Below are 22,552 nucleotides of genomic sequence, written 5' to 3' on the forward strand. Positions count from 1 at the left end.
ATTGGGAAATATTTGTATCATGTATAAAATTTGTCTTAAGTGGTCTTAGTAAGCCTGATTGCTTTTATACCTGGATTAGATTAGCTGAAAAACTGGGTTTGGCCCATTTGCCTCATGTATCATGATTCAGAGTTGTAGCTTGGAATTGACAAAAGGAATCATTACAGTAATGAGTAATAGTGCTGAAACTGGGTATCTCTAGTCACTTTTGTTTGAACAAAAACAGAATTTGACATTTTGGGTAGTTCTTTTTGGCAGTAATGAAGCCTGAGAAAAAACTCTGTGTTTTTGTTTTTTTTTTCCCCCCAGGGTATTAATGGCATTCTTGCAGATGAAATGGGCCTTGGTAAAACAGTACAGAGCATTGCCCTCCTGGCCCATCTGGCTGAGGTGGGTAGATGCATGCAGTCTTTTCATCTTCCTCTCTCTCAATCCTAGGGTTGTTTTCTACTGAGCCATTATCAAGCACTATGCTAGGTTCTGTAGCATACCACGACATTAGGTCTTGGTCCTTGCCTTGAAAGCCTTTACAAGGTGACACAGTGTGGTGAAACTTTCTAGTTTTCAAGAATGTTAGGACAGGTTTTGAGCATATGTGTTTTCACTCCCCATCTCCTGCTTCTGTTGAGAACCACCAGTATAGTGGCAAAAACATTGTAGTTAGTTAGTTAGATCAGAAGACCTGGTTTCACATCTCAGCTCTATGCTTACTAGCAGTGTTAATTTGGACAGTTCACTTAGTCTCTTTTGACCTGACTTCCCTTTAACTCTCTGAGGTTTAGTTTCCACTTCTGCAAAGTGGTGCTCATACCTACCTTACAGGAATTTTGTAAGAATTAAAAGAGAAAGAATGTGTGAAGTCATTTTGAAAAAAGCAAAATGCTCTATTCCAATTAAATAATAGTAATATTGTTGTGATCATCTAGTATAAGGAAAAGCAACACATACAAGTCAGTATGTTATAAGTGCTTTGTGAATGATACAAATTAGGACCTGTAAGAGGTGGGAGGAGTGGGAGTAATTGCTTGTTGTTTTTTCTCAAGATGTTTCTAGCAACTTCCTTGTTTGTGTTACTGTAACACAGAATATTATTTTTCTTAACATATGATATTATTATTATTCAGTGTATAGGAATGAGAAATGGGAACCATTTCTCTTATTACAGTGCATTGCCTATTAAGCTATTCTTGTTGTTAATTATAATTTTGAGTTTAATCTCTTCAGTTTTCCTGCAGTTGGCTGACTCAGATTTTCTGTTTCAGAGAGAGAACATTTGGGGACCTTTCTTAATAATTTCGCCTGCATCCACACTTAACAATTGGCACCAGGAGTTTACTAGATTTGTTCCTAAATTTAAGGTAAAAATCAATAATAATTCTCTTTTTAAAATAAATGTTTTGACTCCATTTTTGCTGCCTTCCTTAACTGCTCATAATAGCTTTTAATTCTTGCATTTTTTTCAAATAACGTTGCATACACTTCCTATTGAAGTTACTGATGGGAACGATAAGAGAGTATGTTGCATCCTTCTGTTTTATGAGAAAGCTGAAGTCCAGTTTGAGTGATTTTGCTGCATTGGCCACATGAATTGTAGCTCCTAGTTGTACTGCCATAATAGAAAGTATCTATGTTGCTGACTTAATGTAGGTTTTGATAAATCATAATCAGTTTTCTTGACACTCCAAAGCCACCTCTTCGGTCTTGGTCCAGGTTATAATGCCTAAGGTAACAATGTGAAAATTGATTTTAACTAATGTAGAGGAAAATAATTGAGATTGACATAGGAAGTGATCAGCAAGGAAATATGGTACATCAAATATGGACAAGATTTAAATAGGCGTTTCATTATGCAAAGTTGTTGGGATGTAAGAAAGAATGGATAGGATTTATTATCTTATTTGCAAGTAAAAAGAAGGAAATGTTAGATACTTGTCTCTAAAGGAATATAATGATAATGAAGTTGCATGTTAAGGAGGATTTTATGGAGATTATGTATCAAGAGATATTGACATGATCTCTGATCTTGGGTCTCCATAATAAACAGGGGTTCCACGCAATTTAGAGAGCATGGGAGGTGTTTTTCTGGCTAGTGCCTTAAGGAATAGGGACATGTCTGAGATATTCCACTTTGGGGCACCTTTGTGTCTGTGGCCCCACCTTTGTAGCTGAATTAATAGACCTAAGAACTGTTTACAAGGCACATTATGTATATGGCTTTTAGCTTGGCCAACTCATTCTAAGGAGGTGAGGTCATTCTAAGGCAATTTGTTGAGTATTTTCTCTATAGAGTTTTTTCGCATTGAATATGGAGCCCCTCATCTTTTTTCCTACTCTTTTGTTGTTACATGGTAAACAATTAGGAGGTCAAAAAGTTAAGCCTTAGAATTTTCTTCGAAACCACCTTCAATATTTCCTTCACAGGCCAATAGATGGCAATGTAGTACTCCTTAATGTCATTGGTACCTCTCCTTTGACTTTATACCAGTGCCTGAAACTGAGTTTTCATTTGCATGTTGAGCTTCCTTTTGAAGCTCTAGTTTAGGGGTCAGTAAAATAGGACTTCTAAGTGTGCAGTTGAATAGTATTAAGTACATTTGTTGTGATAATCACTGCTGTCTGATTGCAGAATTTTATCATTCCAAACAGAAATCTCTTTCCCTATTTCCCTTTCCCTCTAGCCCCTGTCTACCACAAATTCTCTTAATGTCTCTCTGGATTTGCTTATTCTGAATATTTTGTACACCTGGAATGTGGCCTTTCATGTGGCTTCTTTTCATTTAGCAATTTTTTCAAGGTGTTTGTCATGTTGTGCACTTCATTCCTTTTTCTGATTGAATAATATTCAGTCATAATATATATTATAGTGAGCATAATATTATAGTGAATTTCTGGGTATACTGTATTTTGTTTATCCATTCATCTGTCGATGGCTCTTTTGATTGTTTCTTCTTTTTGGCTATTGTTAATAATACTGCTGTAAACATTCATGTACAGGTTTCTATTTGAACACTTGTCCTCTTTTGATTTCTTTTGGGTATAACCTAGGGGTGGAAATGCTATCACTTTTTATTTAATTTATTGAGGAATTCACCTCCTGTTCTTTGGTACAGCTTATGAGCTAAGAATAGTTTTTTTTTTTTTTTTTTTTTACTTTTTAAAATTGTTACTTATAAAATTATTTCATTGCAAATGAAATATGAAATTTAAGTACACATATATTATGTTTGATATATATATTACATAAATATTAAATTTGATTATTTATGGCAGCATTGACATCATAACAGCAGAGTTGAGTAGTTGTGGCAGAGACTGGCATACAAAGCTAAAATTACTACCTGGCTATTTATAGAAAAAGTTTGATGACAGTTGGTCTGTTATTCATTGTTTCTATTGTCATTATTCCTTTAAATGGTCAGAAATGTGTTCACTTCCCTGCAGCACATAGTTAGAAGTAGACATTACTCAAGTTTAAGGTCTGGTTACATTCAAAAGGTACTTAGATCTCTTATGATAACATCTAAAAGTTCATTTTATTTGGCAACTGTCTGAGTAACACTGGTTTTATGGTTCTAGTATGCTTAGTGCCTGTGACCTCCCTCCTTTTCCTCATGAAATACAATTTACATTTTTTTTCTTGACTGATGTACCACTTTTCATTCCTAAAATTGACTATTCAATACGTTTTCTATTTCATTTATTTCTACTCTTTTTTTATTCTTTTCCTACTTTTGGGTAAACTTCTTTATCTTTCTGTCATTTTGAGATGGAGCTTAATTGGTTTATTTTCAGCTTTTTCTAATGTTTATTCAAGGGTATTGTTTTTTTAGCATGACCATAGCCATCCAAAGGTTTGAGGTGTCACATTTTTATTATCTTAACATTCAAAATACTTTGCAGTTTCTACTTCAAGTTCTTATTTGATTCATGGGTTACTTAAAAGTGTTTTTCTTATTTTCTAAACAAAGGATGATTTTCTAGATATTTTTTTGTTATTTATAGCTTAAATCCACTGATAAGAAAATATGCTGCTTCTTAATAATTTAATCCTTTGAAATTTGTTGAACTTTGCTTTTATGGCTTAGCACATGGGCAGTTGTTATAAATGTTCCTGTGTGAGTTTGAAAATAGTTTTTCTGCACTTGTTAAGTACATTGTTGTATATATGTTGATTAGGTCAAATTTGTTAACTTGTTCTTTACTGTTACATCTTTACTGATTTTTTTTTTTTTGTCTGCCTTTCCTATTACTGACTGAAAGAGGTGTTAATATTGGCAACAGTTATGGATTTATACATTTTTGTTTGCTTCTGTTTGTTTTTGCTTTGAGGCAGTGAGATGTACACAGATTTACAGTTTTATCTTGCTGGTGAATGAACTTTTTATTAATTCGAAATTCTTCCTTTAAGAAGGAAAATCTTAAAATCTATTTTCTTTGATATTAACTAACCAAACACTTTTGATTAGTGTTTGCCTGCTCTCTTTTTTCTTTTAAATATTATGTATCTTTATATTTAACATGTATTTCTTTTATTTGGAATATCTGTGCTTACTTTTAATGTAATTATTGATACGCTGCATTTAAATCTGTTGCCTCTTTGCTTTCTTCTTTCACCTGTTTAACTTTCCTTTTTTCCCTTTGAGTCCTTTTGAACTGATTCGATTTTATCCTTTTTTTTCCTTTTATTTATTTTTTAAAAATATTATTTATTGGGACTTCCCTAGTGGTCCACTGGTTGAGAATCTGCCTGACAATGCAGGGGACATGGGTTCAATCCTTGATCTAGGAAGATTCCACATGCTGCGGGGCAACTGAGCCCTGAGAAGCCCGTGAACTGCAACTAGAGAAAGCCCATCTGTAGTAAGGAAGACTCTGCACAGCCAAGAATAAAATAAATAATATTTTTAAAATAGTAAAGTATTATTTATTTATTTGGCTGCAATGAGTCTTAGTTGCAGACCGAGGGATCTTTGTTGGATCAAGCAGGATCTTTTGTTGTGGCGCAGGGACTCTCTGGCTGTGGTCTGCAGGCCTCAGTAGTTGTGGAGCACAGGCTTCTTGGCTCCACAGTGTGTGGGATCTTAGTTTCCCGACCAGGAACTGAACCAAGTTCCCTGCATTGCAAGGTGGATTCTTAGCTACTGGACTACTGGGGAAGTAGTGGTATTTCTTCCCCCTTTTAAACTAGCTAATTATATATTCATTCTGTTACTCAGTAGATTCCCAGGAAAATACAACACATATGCTTAACTTTCTCAAAAAAAAAAATGCAAGTTAATACTGTTAATACTTTTCAGATAGTAGAAAGACCTGAGTATAGTACTGTAACTACACTCCCCTTCTCTAGACTTAACACAGTTGTTTTTGTATATATATTTTGTATTTTAAACCCCAGAAGACATTTTACTATTATTTATACTTTTGAAATTATATAGATTTATTTGTATTATTCACATTCATTTCTCATTGATCTTCATCCCTTCCTGCATATTTGTGCTTCTATCTCTGAGATTTTTCAGAAGAACAAAACATATCAAGCTATGGATTCAAGAAGCACTTTGAACCCCGTAACAATAAAAAGAGTGAGAGTTACATCTAGGTACATTACAGAAGTGCTGAGTTTTGCATTCTTCTGTTTCTCCATGCTTTGGTCTGGGTGTTTCCTTCTGACCTCTCTTGTAGTTCAGTAATTTTCTCTTCAACTGATTCAGTCTGTTGAACTCATCATCTAATTCTTAATTCTAGTTATTTTTTTAGTTCTAGAAATTCCCTTTGGTTCTTTTGTAATTTCTAGTGTAACACTGAAGTTCTAAATCTCCTCTTTAAATTCTGTGAACACGGAGAAGGAAAAGGCAACCCACTCCAGTATTCTTGCCTGGAGAATCCCATAGACAGAGGAGTCTGGCAGGCTACAGTCTATGGGGTTGCAAGAGTCGGACACGACTTAGTGCACTGTCTCACCCCAGAGATCCTGCCACATATACCACAAAAACCAAACATCCCCCAATGACCTTGGCCCCACTGTTCCAATCACTCCCAGGTGGGAATTGAGGCACATGTCCACAGAGGTCACAGACAACATGCATACGGTTCTGTTATGTCCCATATATTACCCTTTCGTGTCCCAAGGAAGACATTTTCTCTTATCTTTAAAAAATCTTGTGTTAAACTTGCCTCCATCTTTTTCTTGGGTAAGGACAACCCAGAAATGGCCCTTTTGTGTCTGTGATGTTGCCATTCACAGCTTTCTTAATAGGCCTAGTACAATCTTGAGAACAGGGTTGCTGTATGCTGAGTGTCAGACGGTAGCTCTTAGCTTTGCCTATCTTAGGTAGTTATGCTGTGCATTTTTTATTGGTGTACCATGTTTGATTTGTCCCTAATACCTTTGAAGTTTTTCTGAGAAATGAAATAATGCAACATGAACTTATTAAAATACATTTTAAGCCTTTTAAAAAAAAATTTAAAAAATGTGAACAAACAAGCATTTGTTTAAAAGTTTGTTTCTAAAATTTTTGTTTTGGTTTTGTTTTAATGCCAGATGTATAGGAAAAATTCTGGAGATAACTGTGGGCTCTGAATGTTATTTTCTTCTTCCAGAGAGAGGATTAATGTGTGTTTGGGGTTTTGTTGTGGATTTTTTTGCCTACAGTAATTTTTTTCTGGGACAGTAATAATCCAAAACCCCATTAATCTAAGTCAGGAGTTGGGATGAATTGAAGCTAGATTTCAGAATCTGATAAAACAAGTATGTGTATAGTTTATCTTTACTACCAGTGTGTATGTATCTTTTCATTCCCAACTTAAGGCCAGGGAGGTGGGTAGTTATCAGAAATCTTCCTCCTTGAACTACAGTTTTTTGTTTGTGGGTCCTGTGTCCCTTTAAAAAAAGAAAAACAACTTCTCAGTTTCATAGTGTCTCGATTAGAACTTTTGGGAATGATCAGCACTCTCTAGGGGAACATGTACAATGCCAGGCTTTCCTGTCTTTTCTAGATCTGGACTCTATAATTCTTCACTGCCCAAGTAGCTCTCTGATGCCTTCAAACAGTTGTTTTTTATTTGTTTTAACTGGGTCAGTAGAAAGAGTGCTAGTCCAACTCCTAGTGCAGTAATGACAGAAGAGAAATGCATATATTCATTCTGTTAAGTTTTTTAAAAAAGCCTTTCTGAATAATGTATTGGTGATGATGAAACTGAAAGTGTTAGTCACTCAGTCATGTCCAACTTTTTGTGACCTCATGGACTAGCCCCCCCAGGCTCCTCTGTCCATGGAATTCTCCAGGCAAGAATACTGGAGAGCGTACCCATTCTCTTCTCCAAGGGATCCTCCCGACCCAGAGATTGAACCTAGGTCTCCTGAATTACAGGCAGATTCTTTACCATCTCAGCCACCAGAAAATCCTATATTTGTGATGATACTTTTAAGATTATCAGTAGAAACTAATATACATATTGATCCTTTTTCTAGGTGCTACCATATTGGGGAAATCCTCACGACAGAAAAGTCATCAGGAGGTTTTGGAGTCAGGTAACTTTCAGCTTACTGTAAGCATATGCACACGCACATGTACATATTCACACATATATGCAGTCATTACTTCTCCAGTTGATTTGAATAATTTCTCTTACATAAAATCTTACATGTTTCTATGCAGATGTAATTTTTTTTCTTTTACAATGTTTTTCCTGTGATAGACAGTCAGCCAGGATTAAGAACTTTTCTCTTTAATAAGCTGATGACTACTTTTTAACAAAGTTTGTGATTAAGGTGACTACTTTAAAAACAATTATGCTTTAATTCACTACATATCTCCTACATGGGAGAAACATATCTTTAGGGCTATCTTAAACTTCTTGGCCTTAGGAAATACAGTCCATTCCTCATTGTCTTATTATGAATTGTTTAGGTTTCTCTTTTCACCCTTGCCCTCTTATATTTACAGAAGACTCTCTACACTCAGGATGCCCCCTTCCATGTGGTTATCACCAGTTACCAGCTGGTGGTACAGGATGTAAAGTATTTCCAGCGAGTCAAGTGGCAGTACATGGTATTGGATGAGGCTCAGGCACTCAAGAGTAGTTCCAGGTAATGCAAGTAATAGAAATAAAGTCTGTGGACTGAGGGCATACAGATACATAGATATGTGTCTGACATACGCACACAAGAATGAAGGTCAGAGAGAATTCAGAACATGGTATCTGCATGAACCATGTATCTGACCAGAAGGCATAAATTCTTTTTTTGTATTTTCATGGAATATAAATATTAATATTTAGAGTGTGAGGATTTTTTTCAGCTTCTTCCTCCCCACTCAATAATTATGGCATTTTAACTGATTTTTGTTCTTGAAGGAAATTTTCTGTAGAGGAAGGGGTATCTGCCCTTTGCTTGAGGGATTACTTTACAGATCTTGGTAGGAAGCAGAATGTTAAATTCTGTGGATTATAGCTTCTACTATTTTATGCAGGTTATCCTAGTCCCTGGATGGTTATTAGACTCCCAAGAATCCTTTAATTGGAAGTTACATGTTTAAAGTGTTCTAATACCTTTTAGCTCCCAAACTGAATAGTAAATGAGTGCTTGGCTGTGAAGTGTTACTCAGTGGTATTAGACCTTGAGTTTGATGGATTTTATTAACTCTTGGTGAATTCATAGGACTTTCTTAGAAGTCCATGTTAACTGGCAGAATAGTATTTTCCATGGACCTTTCCATTCTCTGAAGAGCATAATTTCCTCTTTCACTCTTTTGAAGTAGGGCATGCTTGTGGCCAGGAGCAGTAGATTCACTTTGTATTTCTTCTCACACCCTTTCTCATTTTCCATTGTTCCCTCCAGACTCACACTAGAAGCATATAGAATAATAATTTTAAAACTTTCTAGTATGCATTTTCAGTCGCTTAGTTGTGTCTGACTCTTTGCAACCCCATGAATTGTAGCCCACCAGGCTCCTTTGTCCATGGGATTTCCTAGGCAAGAATACAGAAATGGGTTGCCATTTCCTCCTCTAGGGGATCTTCCCAACCCAGGGATTGAACGTGTGACTCCTGGGTCTCCTCCGTTGGCAGGCAGATTCTTTACCTCTCGTGCCACCAGTTATATGGTTTGTACCAACAAAACTGACCAAAGATAGTGAAGGACTTTATCAAGCCAGAACGGATCCTAGTCTACCTTTTTGGGCTTTCCTCCTGGCTCAGATCATAAAGAATCTGCCTACAATGTAGAAGACCTGGGTTCGACCCCTGGGTTGGGAAGATCCCCTGGAGAAGAGAATGGCTACTCACTCCAGTATTCTTGCCTGGAGAATTCCATGGACGGAGGAGCTTGCCAGGCTATAGTCCATGGGGTTGCAAACAATTGAATGACTAACACTTTCACTGCCTATTTGAGGACGTTTTAAAACTTTAATACCTTAATATCATGTTTTCAGTATAGAGAAGTCAATTCCTTTGAAATTTCCTATCCTCAGCTTTGTTGAATGATATTTTTCAATTGTGTTTATTATAGATTGCTTGAGTCTGAATGTTTGTTATTTTTTGAAAAGCATTTCTAGAAATAAGGGTTCTCAGTAGGACGAATAAAGATTTACTGCTAACTTGGAATTTATTGCTCATTTTACTGGACAGTGTTCGTTGGAAGATACTCCTGCAGTTTCAGTGTCGGAATCGGCTTTTGCTAACTGGGACCCCCATTCAGAACACCATGGCAGAGGTAGGCACTAGTAACAGATTGGAATTCTTTACCCAGGCCCACCCAGAGTGTTAACAGCTGTATACAACTTATAATCCCCCATGTAAAAGGAAGAATTTGCCCTATGTGGTTTTTTGTTGGGAGGTGCAGAGGAGGCATCATTCCTATTTTCTTATTCTCTGGCACAAGGCAAGTAAACTTCTTTATTCTTTGGTACTTATATAATAAATAATGATCACATTAAGAATGCTACTCATCTAATGCAGAGATATTTTTATACTAGGATGTTTATATACTAGTAATATACTAGTAATTACTAGTAATATACTAGTAATATTCTTTAACACTGAGAGGAGCTAAAATTCTTTCTTATCATCTAAAATAGGAATCAGAAAACTTTCTATAAAGAATCTGATGGTAAATATTTAGACTTTATGGGCCATATAGTCACTGCACAGCTATTCAACCTTCCATTGTGATGTGAAAGCAGTCATAGATGATATATAAAAGAGTAGGTATGACTATGTTCCACTATAAAGTTTAATTTATAAAAGTAGATGGCAGACCAGACTAGGCACCACAAGTCATAATTTACTGATCCCTAATCTAGAGTTATTATTAGCAAGTTTTGCTACCTCAGACTGTGTTCAGTTGTGGAATGGATCTTTGTATAAATTTTAAAACTGTCTCACTGCAAAATCTGAGCAGGACTTTGAGACTTTGGGTGTGAAATTAATTGAAAAATACCACATTTTGCTACAGTGCCTTGTTAAAGTTGGTTGATGAGACATGTGCTTATACACTCTCACTTAGTCACACATACACATGCACCTAGACACAGGTAAACAGATCAAGTTCACTTGCTTTCTCTGAACTCATTATGTCTTCACATCCTGTCATTTCGTTGCTCTGTAGCTATTTTACTTTTCATTTGTTTCCAGCTCTGGGCTCTGTTGCATTTCATTATGCCAACGTTATTTGATTCACATGAGGAATTTAATGAATGGTTTTCCAAGGACATTGAGAGCCATGCCGAAAACAAATCTGCCATAGATGAGAGTGAGTACTTTTATGAACTTGCATTCTTGCTACTGTAGGCAACATATTGGATATTTTCTTCTGTGTAAAGAATTTTCTTCTAGTGTGCATAAGAGGATCTGAGACAAAAGTTTTTTCTCTTTTAAAATAAATTTTTTTTCTTTTTTATGTGCTTTGTGTGTGTTTAAGAGTCAAAAAAGGACTTATCAATTGATGCTGCTGTAGTGTTGACTATTTACTCAAGGCAGAACAAGCAAAGTTCACATTTTGGCTTACAAAATCCTCATTTTCCACATAGATCCTAAAAAACTTTATATTCTTTGTGAAATGGGGTAAGACTTTTTGCCTGTAATAAAAACAAAATATTAGAAGGATAATTTTTGGTATTTTTTCTTCTTTGAATTTATTTCTTTCTTTGGATTTATTTCTTCTTTGAACATTTTTGAATTTTTATTATAAATTTTTTTGATCTCTTAACTAGTATCTTTTAAGAGAGTTGTGGAGTATTTATTGCACAATGTGAAGTGATATCTACCATTAGAAAAGTCCTTAAGTAATTTCTTATTCTACATGTTGTTAATATGCTGACACACTTTGAAAAATGATTTTGGGGCAACACTGGGAGTCCCATATAGCTTGCATTAGACCTGTTTGAGAACCCTATTATTGATAAAATGTTCTTGAAACATTCTGAAGGTGAACTCTGATAAAAATAAAGTCATCCTTATTGGTCTGAGTAAATGATAGCAAAACGCATTTGCCAGTTACTGTAGGAAGATGCTGTGGAAAGTTCAGATCCTTGGCTTCCTACCTGGGGAAAGATTGTTTCAGTCTTGCAAATAAATCATTATGCCATAGGCGTTCAGTGAGAGATGATCATGATATTTCTTTTGTTTGTGTTAAATTGATATAATGTATTATTTGTCTGGGGTGTCTCCTGCCATTTCAGATCAACTCTCTCGCTTACACATGATATTGAAGCCATTTATGCTGAGGAGAATCAAGAAGGATGTGGAAAATGAATTGTCTGACAAGGTAAGGAAAGTCAATCTTGTGAGTTTAGGACTTAATAAACACCAACTTAAGATTCCAGGGTAAAAAAAAAATTCCTTGGTAAATGTTCAGTTGAAGCGTAATTAGTTTGAGAGAAAACCTTTAAACTTGGAGGGTCAGCATAGACTTAAGATGAGTCACATAATCAAGACAAGTAATAGTTTTTTCTTTTTTGTTTTATACTTATTACAGAGAATTTGAAATATTATAAAAGAAAGAATAGTATAATGAATCCTCCATATAGCCTAAATGATCAACCCATGACCATTCTTCACCCCTTTAGATTATTCTGAAGCAGATCTTGAATGTCTTTTGTTTCATTTATAAATATTTTCATATGTATCTCTAAAAGATTTGGTGTTTTTTTAAAATATATAATCACATATCATTATCATCTCTACAAAAAAAAAAGAAGTTACTTCATTGCAGTATCACATACCCAGTTAGTGCTTAGATATCCCCAGTTGTCTTTGTGTATGCTTCTTTCTTTCTTTATCTTTTAAAGTCTTCACTTTTCGAGGTCAGGATCCAAACAAGGTTCATATGTAGTGTTTGGGTGATATGTCCCTTAGATATCTTTTAGGCCCACCCTTCTTTTTTCCCTTTTGCAATTCTTTGTTGGGGAAACTGGGTAGTTTGTCCACAGTTTTCCACATATCGAATTTTGCTCAATGCATCATTGTGGTGTTCGCTGACATGTTCCTCTGTCTCCTGTATTTCTGCAGACTGAGAGGTAGATTTAGAAGTATACTGTGCTTTGAGTTGTATTACTTTTTCTCATAAAGTCTATAATTGTGGTTCATAAATATCTTTTTTGAATTTTTCCCCGACCTCTGTAATTTTCTGTTATTGCTTGTGAATCCTCCCAATATTCTCCTTTTGTCTTTTTTTTTTCCTCCCAGTTCTTACTCCTTTGGAGTATTTTCCTGCCTCACATAGATTACACCTGTTTCTCATAGTTCTCCTGTCTATATAAAAGGCATCTTTCCAGGTTCTTGATAACGTCAGGTGGTTCTCACTGTCACTGCCAGAGGCTGGATCATTGTGAAATTTAGTAACTCTCTTACAGGATTGTGGTGGTGACGTACACCTTCAAAGAGAGGGAAAGAAGTGTACCGTTGTTTTATTCCTTTAAAAAAAACTATATGGCTGTTTTGTGAAACTGGTTGATTTTGCCTAAATAGAAGTATCACACAGATGTACCTGATAGAAAATACTTCATTAAAGAAAAATAGATCTTTGAGGCTTTTATATCAGAAACAGCTTAAAAACAATAGCAGCATCATAATGTCTCTTATTTAGTGGTTATTAGCGAGGTGATCAGAAGATGTGTGGTTGTAAACTACTGTGTGTATTATAAATTTCTTAAACATCAGCAATGTTTCTAATCTATGAATTAAATAATATATATGTTGTTGAACTATTACTCTCTGCGAGCAGCTGATATGTAGAGATGCAGCTTCTAGATTCTATTCAGACTTCCCAGGGAGATGAATATATAGATAGCTGGTTCTGTATCATAGGATATACAGTGATGATCTATGTGAAGTATAATGGGAACACAGAAAGGGGATAGTTCTGTTAGTGAAGGTTAGAGAAGGCATCAAAACAGAGATGACATGTGAGCTAGATCTGGAATAATGAGTTGGCTTTTACCAGGAAATATGGTGGGAAGTGGGTGCTAAACAACAAGAATGAACAAAGGTAAGTCAATACTCAAATAGGCAGCGTGTGTGGCAAACATTATTCAGACTGTTGTTGCTAAGAAATACAGGAGAACATCATGAGATTGGGACAGTACAGGAAGTTAGACTATGGGAGGCCTCTGCCTACAGGAGAATTTGTAATATTTTACCATAGGCAGTAACTTACATTGAAGGTTTTCCTGCACTTGGGTACTTTAGAAGACTTGCATGGAAGGTTTCTTGGAACCAGGAGAGATTGGGGCAGGAAGCTCCCATAGTAATAGCAGTCTAAGTTAGATATGGTGAGATTCTGTGGTATGTCAGAGTGGTTAGAGAAAAATTTCCAGGTTGAGTTGAGGAACTTAGAAAATGATAGAACACGGGGTATGAAAGAGAAGAGATCAGAGCTGACTTTTTGACTTTGAAGTTTCTTTTTGGGCAACTTAGTAAATGACAATGCTGTTAATCAAGTAAATTGTGAAAGAGAAATTTTTTTTCTCATAGATCAGAAATGCAATTGCTACAGACTGTTTGAGTAATACTATTTTAGTAGGTAGTTAGAAGTATGGGGCTTAGGGGTGTTTGGAAATATATTTTTGCAAGTTACTGTGATTGATGGTAGGTGGTGCTATTAGAAATGGAAGAGGTTGCCCATGGACAGCATGTAGAGTGAGTGACAAGGGAAGAGGATCAAGAAAAGCTCATATTCTGGATAGTTAGCCACATCATAGGTTTATAGAGATACTGAGTTTCTTGAATTAGCCATATCACAAGTTTATAGAGATACTGAGTTTCTTAAGATATGTATACTGTTCTCTTTCTAACCATAATCTGCCTTGCATGAGTTTCCAAATTTATGGTAATACTGAGCTTTCTTACAAACTGTTTTTCAAAATATAAATGTCCTTATTGATTTTTAGATTGAGATTCTAATGTATTGCCAACTAACCAGCCGACAGAAACTGCTGTATCAGGCACTGAAGAACAAAATTTCCATTGAAGATTTATTGCAGTCTTCTATGGGCTCTACCCAGCAAGCACAGACAACCACCAGCAGCCTCATGAATCTAGTCATGCAGTTTAGGAAGGTAAGAGCTTAGGTTAGCTGCCCTAGAGTTGTCTTTATTAACCCACTTCAGGGAAGAGGCTCTAGCTAGCCTTGATGCCAAATAAACAAAGGCTGTTAAAGAATGAGAATGGGAATATATATATTTATAAAGGTAAATATGCAGGGTTTAGGATTCCCCCGTTGCTTCATAGTGATGTCTGCACGTGACACCCTATTGTCTTATCATTTCCCTTTCTCTTAGGTATGTAATCACCCAGAATTATTTGAACGACAAGAAACTTGGTCTCCATTTCATATTTCCCTAAAGCCATACCAGATTTCAAAGTTTATCTACCGTCATGGACAGATCAGGGTCTTCAACCATTCACGAGACAGGTGAGCACATACTAATATCTATTTGCTCTAAGAGTGCTTTTGTAATTTGGGGTTTTGTGGCTTAGTAGATAAACTTAATTGAGAGTGAGTTCCACAACAGCGAGGTATTTAAGCAGTGGGTGGACAACTGTTTGTTGAGGGATCTAGTGATAGGGTCTGTGTACTATCAAGAGTTTAACTGGATGACCTGAAAGGCCCTAACTACTTGCAGTTCCCTTTCTGAATGAGGAATGTACATGTGTGCAAACATGTACTTGTACCAACAGAGATCAACAAATATCTCTAAGTATTGAAATTGCTTTGTAGTGGCTTATTTCACACTTGTAATAGCACTTGTGGAAAAACAGATTTGATTTCAAATTTACCTTTTTCCCAGAATCAGCAATGATAGATTTGGTTAAAAAAATGAAGTGTTGTTAATGGTAATATGCTGGAAACCACTTCCATTCAGAAAATAGGTGTGTAGGTCCATTCTTCACCTCTGTATGCAGAATCAATCAGAAAATAATGATTTTATTTTGAAAATTTAACAATTGCTTTTGAATTTTTTAAACAAATTCCCAAAAGAGTCTTGCATACACTTGCACTTGAGAACCATAGATTTAGAAAGCTCTTTCTGTATAGAAACTATATAAACAATATTATCAAAATAATCATCAACAACATCTAGCCTAACATTACTGAAACTGAGACAGATTTCTTGGGTTTAATTTTAGAATTCTTTGTGATAGCTCCAGGCTAATACTTTACATGGGCAAGGGGATTAACAGAACAGGGTTGTAGTGGTTTTTGTTTAATATAGTGTATGGCAACTTCCAGTGCTGGAGTTGTGTTTCTGGAAATGTGAAATAAAATGAGACCGCTTTGAACTTGTATTATCATCTACTACCTTTAGTAAATATTTAGTATTTTATATGGTATCATTTTTGCCTGGCAACAAAATTCTCAAAAGTATAAACAGTTTTAAACCTTCAAAGATTCTTTTAGTTTGGAGCCTCCAGTTTAGTTAACTTTCTGATATTTATATTTGGGTTTGGATTTATTTTATTTTACTTACTTTACAGGTGGTTAAGGGTTCTTCTTTCTCCATTTGCACCAGACTATATCCAACAGTCTCTCTTTCACAGAAAAGGTAGGTGTTTTGGTCTTTGAGAAGGAAAGTATGCCAAGGATTTATCAGGATGTTCTTTGTTTTGCTGAGTTGTAACTAATAGTGGCTTTGCCTGAATGCTAGGCTTTTGTTTATAGTCTTGATAAGATTTAAGTAAGTTAGTTGTCTTCATCTGTAGATGCTAGTAAGCTTTGTGGTTATAACAGAAAGCATAAAAAAAATTTTTTTTAATTTCTTTCCGTTTCAGTTGACCTTCCATCTTTATTTTATATCTGTCTCATAAAAATGTCTTACACCCTTGAATAAAGGTATGATAGAGACAGTGCAGGGTCTTAGTTTGATTCTTTGATTAGTTTGATTCTTTAGGTCCCTGCTGCTTAGTCTAAAGAAAGGAACCTGCTCAACTTTGAGCATTGTCCAAAGTATTGAGGCAGAAGTTCAGAATTCTTCACCTCTGTGCTTTCCTTTTCTTTTCCTTTTCCTGGCACAATAAAAAGAGGAAGGCAGTTAGCCAAGGATCCGAAACCCCAGAGGTAACTGATGAGCCAACTCCACTCTGGCTCATATATGTCATATCTCATACGTCTGCCTCTCTTACTTGTGATTGTGGTACAAAAATATGACACTCTGTATTCTGTCAAAGTGGCTGTATTGGAACCTTTAGAATAGTTTTAAATTTTTAAGTCAAAATTCAGCAGTTCAGCAGGCTTTAGTTGAGTGTTGTCTCTTGGTTTTCTGTTGGGTTTCACTTTGTTCTTTGATATTCCAGGTGTTAATGAAGAAAGCTGTTTCTCTTTCCTTCGCTTTATTGATGTATCTCCAGCTGAAATGGCAAACCTCATGCTTCAGGGACTTTTAGCCAGGTGAGAAGTTTGTTCATTGTTTGATGAGAGAACAGTTGAGAATAAATAGGGGCAAATGTTGAATACTGTGAAATTAAATATTTAGTATTATATGATCTTACAGAGCATCTCATTCTTTTTGTATTAAGAATTAAAGTTTTATAAGGAAGTCATAACTTTCTTTTGAAAATTTAATAATTGTACAATGCTTCATGCTATACCTTAAATAAAAACTGTTTAGGTTCTTCTCCCAAATGCTATCAGAAGGTCTTCAAGTCTTAATTTCTAGGTAGAAATTTGTTTTATTTGTTTGTTCAGGGCAAATGATGGCTGATGATTCCTTTACTTAGTAGGGATTGTAGCGTAACCTGCCTTATGTATTCTGGGAAACTTAGTTCTCTGTTCTTATTCTTTGGAATAATGGCTTTTACTTAATTTACTGCTTTGTATTATATTTGTGTAAAAAATAATGACCTCATTAGGAGAGGCTTATCTCCTTTATAAGAGGATGTTTTTATAAAGGTTTTGCGATAAGAGTTGAATATTCCTTAACACTAATAGGAGCTTTACGGAGGATTTTCGTTTTCATAGTAGCAAACCCAATTCATGCCAAAGGTAGAATTTATAGAACAAAAGTATGAACCGACTTTGAAAGAACTGTGTCTAAAATGCCCAAGATTGACAGAAGAGACAGTTAATGAGAGACAAGGTTCCTCGCTGCTATGAACTACCCTCAAACCTCCATGGAGCACTGAATAAGCATGTCTGCTGTGGTTTGTTTCAGATGGTTAGCTCTTTTCCTGTCTCTGAAAGCCTCCTACAGGCTCCATCAGCTGCGCTCCTGGGGAGAGCCGGAAGGGGAGAGCCAGGAGAAATATCTGAGAAACAAGGATTTCCTTCTTGGGGTTAATTTTCCACTCTCCTTTCCCAACCTTTCCAGCTGCCCTTTGTTAAAGGTAAGCAATTATTTCAGCATCAGTTATCTGTGTAATACTCCCTTCCCTTTTCTTTCAATCAATAAAAGTAATAAAGTAAAAGATGACCTGAAGCGGCCAAAAAAAGTTCCCAGAGGAGTGAGAGCAGAGTATTGTTACAATTTATTACATACAACTTAATAGACATTTTATGTGTGTATACAGTATATGTATTTATATTTTAATATATATTTTATACATAACTTTACTGGGAAGTACACATATTTTAAAGTACACATTTAAAATATATGAATTTACACTTGTGTATGCATTTGTGTAACAACTATCTAGATTAAGGTATAGAATATTTCCAGCACCCAGAAGTCTTCTCTTATACTTCTTCCCATTTGAAACCTCAAGTTCAGAACTGACCACCAAAAAAAAGATATTCTTTTTTAATGCCGTGAAGTAGTCCATTGCCTGTTTCTAATCATAGTTTATTAGTCTAATGTTGGTGGATATTTAGGTTGGTTCCAGTTTGGGGCTATTATGAATAAAAGTGCTATACATATTCGTGTACATGTCTTTTGATGAATGCAAGCACTAATTTCTTTGGCGTTTATATCCAGGAGTGGGATTGCTGTATCATCACACATATGTATGTTTAGATTTAGTACCCATTGCCAATGAGGGTGAAAGAGGAAAGTAGAAAAACTGGCTTAAAACTCAAGATTCAAAAAACTAGGATCATGGCCTCCATCACTTCGTGACAAATAAGTGGAAGCGGTGACAAGTTTTATTTTCTTAGGCTCCAAAATCACTGCGGATGATGATTGCAGCCATGAAATTAAAACACTTGATCCTTGGAAAGAAAGCTGTAAGAAACCTAGACAGTGTATCAAAAAGCCAAGATGTCACTTGGCTGGCAAAGGTTCTTATAGTCAAAGCTCTGGTTTTCCCAGTAGTCTTGTGAGAGTTGGACCATAAAGAAGGCTGAGCACCAGAGAATTGATGCTTTGAAATATGGAGCTGGAGAAGATTCTTGAATCCCTTGGATTGCAAGGAGATCAAACCAATTGTTCCTAAAGGAAATCAATTCTGAATATTCATTGGAAGGACTGATGTTGAAGCTGAAGCTCCAGTTTTTGACCACCTGATGCAAACAGCTGATTCACTGGAAAAGACCCTGAAGCTGGGAAAGATTGAAGGCAAAAGGAGAAGAGGGTGGCAGAGGACGAGATGGATGGATAGAATCACCAACTCACTGGACATGAATTTGAGCAAACTCAAGGAGATAGTGAAGGACAGGGAAGCCTGGCGTACTGAAGTCCATGGGGTCACAAAGAGCCAGACATGACTTAGTGACTGAACAACAACCCATTGCCACATATTTTTCCAAAATGGTATTACAAAGTTAAAGTCCCACCAACAGTGTGAGAGATTTACTGTTCATCTTCCTTGCCTACTCCTGGTACTGTCAGTTCATTTTTTGAATTTGTGATTTTCAGTTTCATCTCCATGGAAAATAATGATGTTGAACACTTTTTCATGTAATTGTTCACCTTTATATAGGTAAGGGAGAAAGGTAAGGGAGAAAGTGATAGGTGATAGGTGCAGGTTCAGATCATGTGGGACCTTATAAGTTAATGCTAAGGATCTGTGTATTATTCTGAATGAAATGGATAATGCTGGAGAATTTTGAGAAGCGATTTGTATGTTTATTTTATAGTTCTTTAACGAGATTAAAAGTTTAAAAGGTAGAAATTTTCTTTGTATCCTCTAGAAAATGTAAGGGGTCGTCAGTCACACGGCCTACAGAATGTAGGCTGTTCTTTGGCTGTATCTATTATTTGCCTGCTGTCCACTGAAGAACCCGTGTGGTTTCTTTTTCTTCTGTTTCCCAGTTTCTTTCTCAAGTGTTGCTCCATGTACTTTTTTGGATTCCGAAGATAAGATCAGTAATGCAGAAGGAGCATAGAATTGGGTTCCAGTTCTGTTTGGAATAATATAGTCAGTGGTGGCAAGGTGACTTCCTTCTAGTAAATACTGCTATGTTTGGTAGACAGTTGCTTAACCTCTTGTAGTCTGATTTCCTTACATTTGATACTGTGTATTGCTAAAGATACAAATTTTTTTTACTAGTTTTATTTTTGATACAGAAAGCACCATTGCCCCTGGGATTTTGTTGTGCCCTATTATGTCAATGATTCAATCTTACGTAACACTGAAAGAGATGCGTCAATTATTTGTATTCTTCTGCTTTCTGAAAATAGAGTAGTGTGTTCAAAGCACCTGTTCCGTGCTGTCCTTCAGTCAGTTAATTTCTTGAGAAATTTAGATGTGGGCAGCATGCTTTATGTGAAATTGGTTTTTCCAAAGTTAGATTCACTTCCATTTCTTCTTCTTTACTTTTATTTCATGTTGTAGGTAGACATTTGCTTTTGTAGTAGCTTAGCATGTAGAACTGAGTTACTGAGCCACAGGTAGCTGAAAGCTAATCATGGATGTGTAGAGATGCTGTTCTGCTTTGGCTCTCGTCATCCTTATCTCCAACATACATATGTTGAAATATCAACCAGGCAGTGTATCTTGCCAGAGTTGGTTGATACATCTTTTCTAAGAAATACTTGCTTTCAATTAAGTAGAATGATTTTTACATGATACCTAGCCTTAAAGGTTAGACTGGGTTCTGATTGAACAATCATTTTGTTGACACTCCATGTGTAACAATTAATAAAGCCCATTATAACTGTGGCTTTTTCAGTCTGGCCATGACTCACAAGAATATTTTATACTACCTGTAGTTATGTAAGAATCAAGACTAGGTGAATAGAATCACCATGTAGAAAGATTCTGGATCATTCTGTGTAATAGTAAGGAAAGAAGCTGACATTTTGGGACTAAGGAAGGGTCTTACTTTCTGAATATGAAAGAGACCATCAGAAATTACTCAGAGAGCAGTACGCATATTTCATTGCAGAGTTACTCTGACATGTAGTTTATGATCAACTACTACTGATGACTGTCTTAGTCTATTTTGGCATGTACCTGTTATATTCCTTCTATTTAAAAATCGTATAAAGTTAAGTAATTTTGAAAAAACAAAAAACAAAAAACCTGATTCAAACCTGAGCAGATAGTTTATTATGGAAACTCTCCCCTAAGAGTGGCTTTGCTAGAATATGCCTCTCACCACTGTCATGCTGCTTCTCACACTGATTTCTCCAAACCAAGTTTTTCTTATTCAAGAAATATTTTTTTAGAGAACATGACATTGCCTATTTTGCAAGAAGAGTAGAGAAAGAAATTTTGACTACTTAATTCTTTAAAACAGATTTCCAAAGTTTATTAGTTAAGAGTATAGAGTAAAAGCTAAAACTTAAGATGCATGACATTTTAGTGTACATACATATATGAAAAACACACTTCCTCTAATCCTGCCAGTTTACAGTTTTTTACAAAAAATGAGTCTTTCTTTGGGGTGGGGGGAAGGTAACTTGTCAAGTATGGACAACAGTGGCGAGACTTAAGTCTAATAATTATCTGTCTTGATGATGTTTGGATTTGTAGATAGGATTTAAATACAAGGTCTTGGGTTCCTTTTATTTATTTGTGGCTGCACCAGGTCTTAGTTGTCATATGTGGGATCTATCGTTGTGGCGCATGGACTTCTCTCTAGTTGTGGCACGAGGGCTTAGTTGCCCCATAGCATGTGGGATCCTAGTTCCCCGACCAGGGATCAAGCCTGTCCCCTACGTTGAAAGGTGGATTCTTCACCACCACCAGGAAAGTCCCTTGTCTTGAATTCTTTTTGTCCTTTCTTTGTGATAAATTCATCATGTATGTGCTTTGTGCCTTTTCCTGATGTGACTTGTTTGTTGTCATTGAGCTCTACAAAAAAATTCCGGCATTATTAATACAGTTTACAAATCCTCTGAAAGATCCTTTGCTTATACAGGGATGCTACTACTGTGGAATCAGAGAGAAAAATTTTATCTTCACAGGAAGCAAATTTATAACTGTGCTTACCAGTTTCAGCATATATCCTGAAAATATACCTTGAAAGGTATTTGCTGTCATTCCTATGGTGAATTAGAACTTCAGGAAGGACAAGAAAAGTCCTGAAAGATTAGAAAAAGACTGACATGTAATTGTGGGTCGTTAAAGCTTGAGAGGGCAGGAAGTACCCTAGTCAATGATTAGAGAGTTAAACTTTTTTTCTAATGATATTAATTAATAACCATTTGAATTCATGAACCTAAGAAGTAGCTAAGTTGATCCTGAAGATATGACTGTTTGCTTTCCATTAGTAGATAACAGGCCCAGGTGATTAGAGAAACAGGAAGAAATAATAGGTATAATATATTAAAAATCGTAGCCTTTCTCTTGTTGCCTTGGCTATCCTAGAGATATTAACATACATATAGGAAAGTGCACAAGTCATGTGACAGTGCCTTGTCTGCTCATTCTAGTCCTTGTATATGATAGTATCTCACTGTGGCTTTAAATTACATTTCCCTTGTGAATAATGATATTGAATACCTTTTCTGATGCTCACTGGCCATTTGGATAACCTCCTTGGTGAAATGCTTCTTCAAGACACTTGCTTATTTTTCTTTGTTCTACCTATTACTTACTTTTTCACTCTCAGTACTATCCTCTGTTGAATTGTTAGCATTTTTTGTATCTTGTGAAAGAAATCTTTGTCTTTATTGAGGTCGTGAAGATTATTCTGTTTTTCTCCAAAAATTTTTTTGATTTACTGTTCAAATCT

The 22,552-nt window shown here is 35.8% G+C and overlaps 1 protein-coding gene across 2 annotated transcripts in view; it reads left to right on the forward strand.

Moving 5' to 3' along the window:
• INO80 (INO80 complex ATPase subunit) overlaps nt 1-22,552 on the forward strand; it is a 123,580-nt gene that overhangs the window by 47,516 nt on the left and 53,512 nt on the right. For both annotated transcript variants that reach the window (XM_070378205.1, XM_070378204.1), the window contains exons 13-24: nt 310-390; nt 1,263-1,358; nt 7,472-7,531; nt 7,947-8,089; nt 9,628-9,712; nt 10,633-10,750; nt 11,679-11,764; nt 14,388-14,555; nt 14,778-14,911; nt 15,976-16,043; nt 16,792-16,885; nt 17,649-17,820. In XM_070378205.1, the coding sequence (XP_070234306.1) occupies nt 310-390; nt 1,263-1,358; nt 7,472-7,531; nt 7,947-8,089; nt 9,628-9,712; nt 10,633-10,750; nt 11,679-11,764; nt 14,388-14,555; nt 14,778-14,911; nt 15,976-16,043; nt 16,792-16,885; nt 17,649-17,820 (1,305 nt within the window). The remainder of the gene's footprint in view (nt 1-309; nt 391-1,262; nt 1,359-7,471; nt 7,532-7,946; nt 8,090-9,627; nt 9,713-10,632; nt 10,751-11,678; nt 11,765-14,387; nt 14,556-14,777; nt 14,912-15,975; nt 16,044-16,791; nt 16,886-17,648; nt 17,821-22,552) is intronic.

Source organism: Bos mutus, chromosome 10, assembly GCF_027580195.1.
Source record: "Bos mutus isolate GX-2022 chromosome 10, NWIPB_WYAK_1.1, whole genome shotgun sequence".
Taxonomy (NCBI): domain Eukaryota; kingdom Metazoa; phylum Chordata; class Mammalia; order Artiodactyla; family Bovidae; genus Bos; species Bos mutus.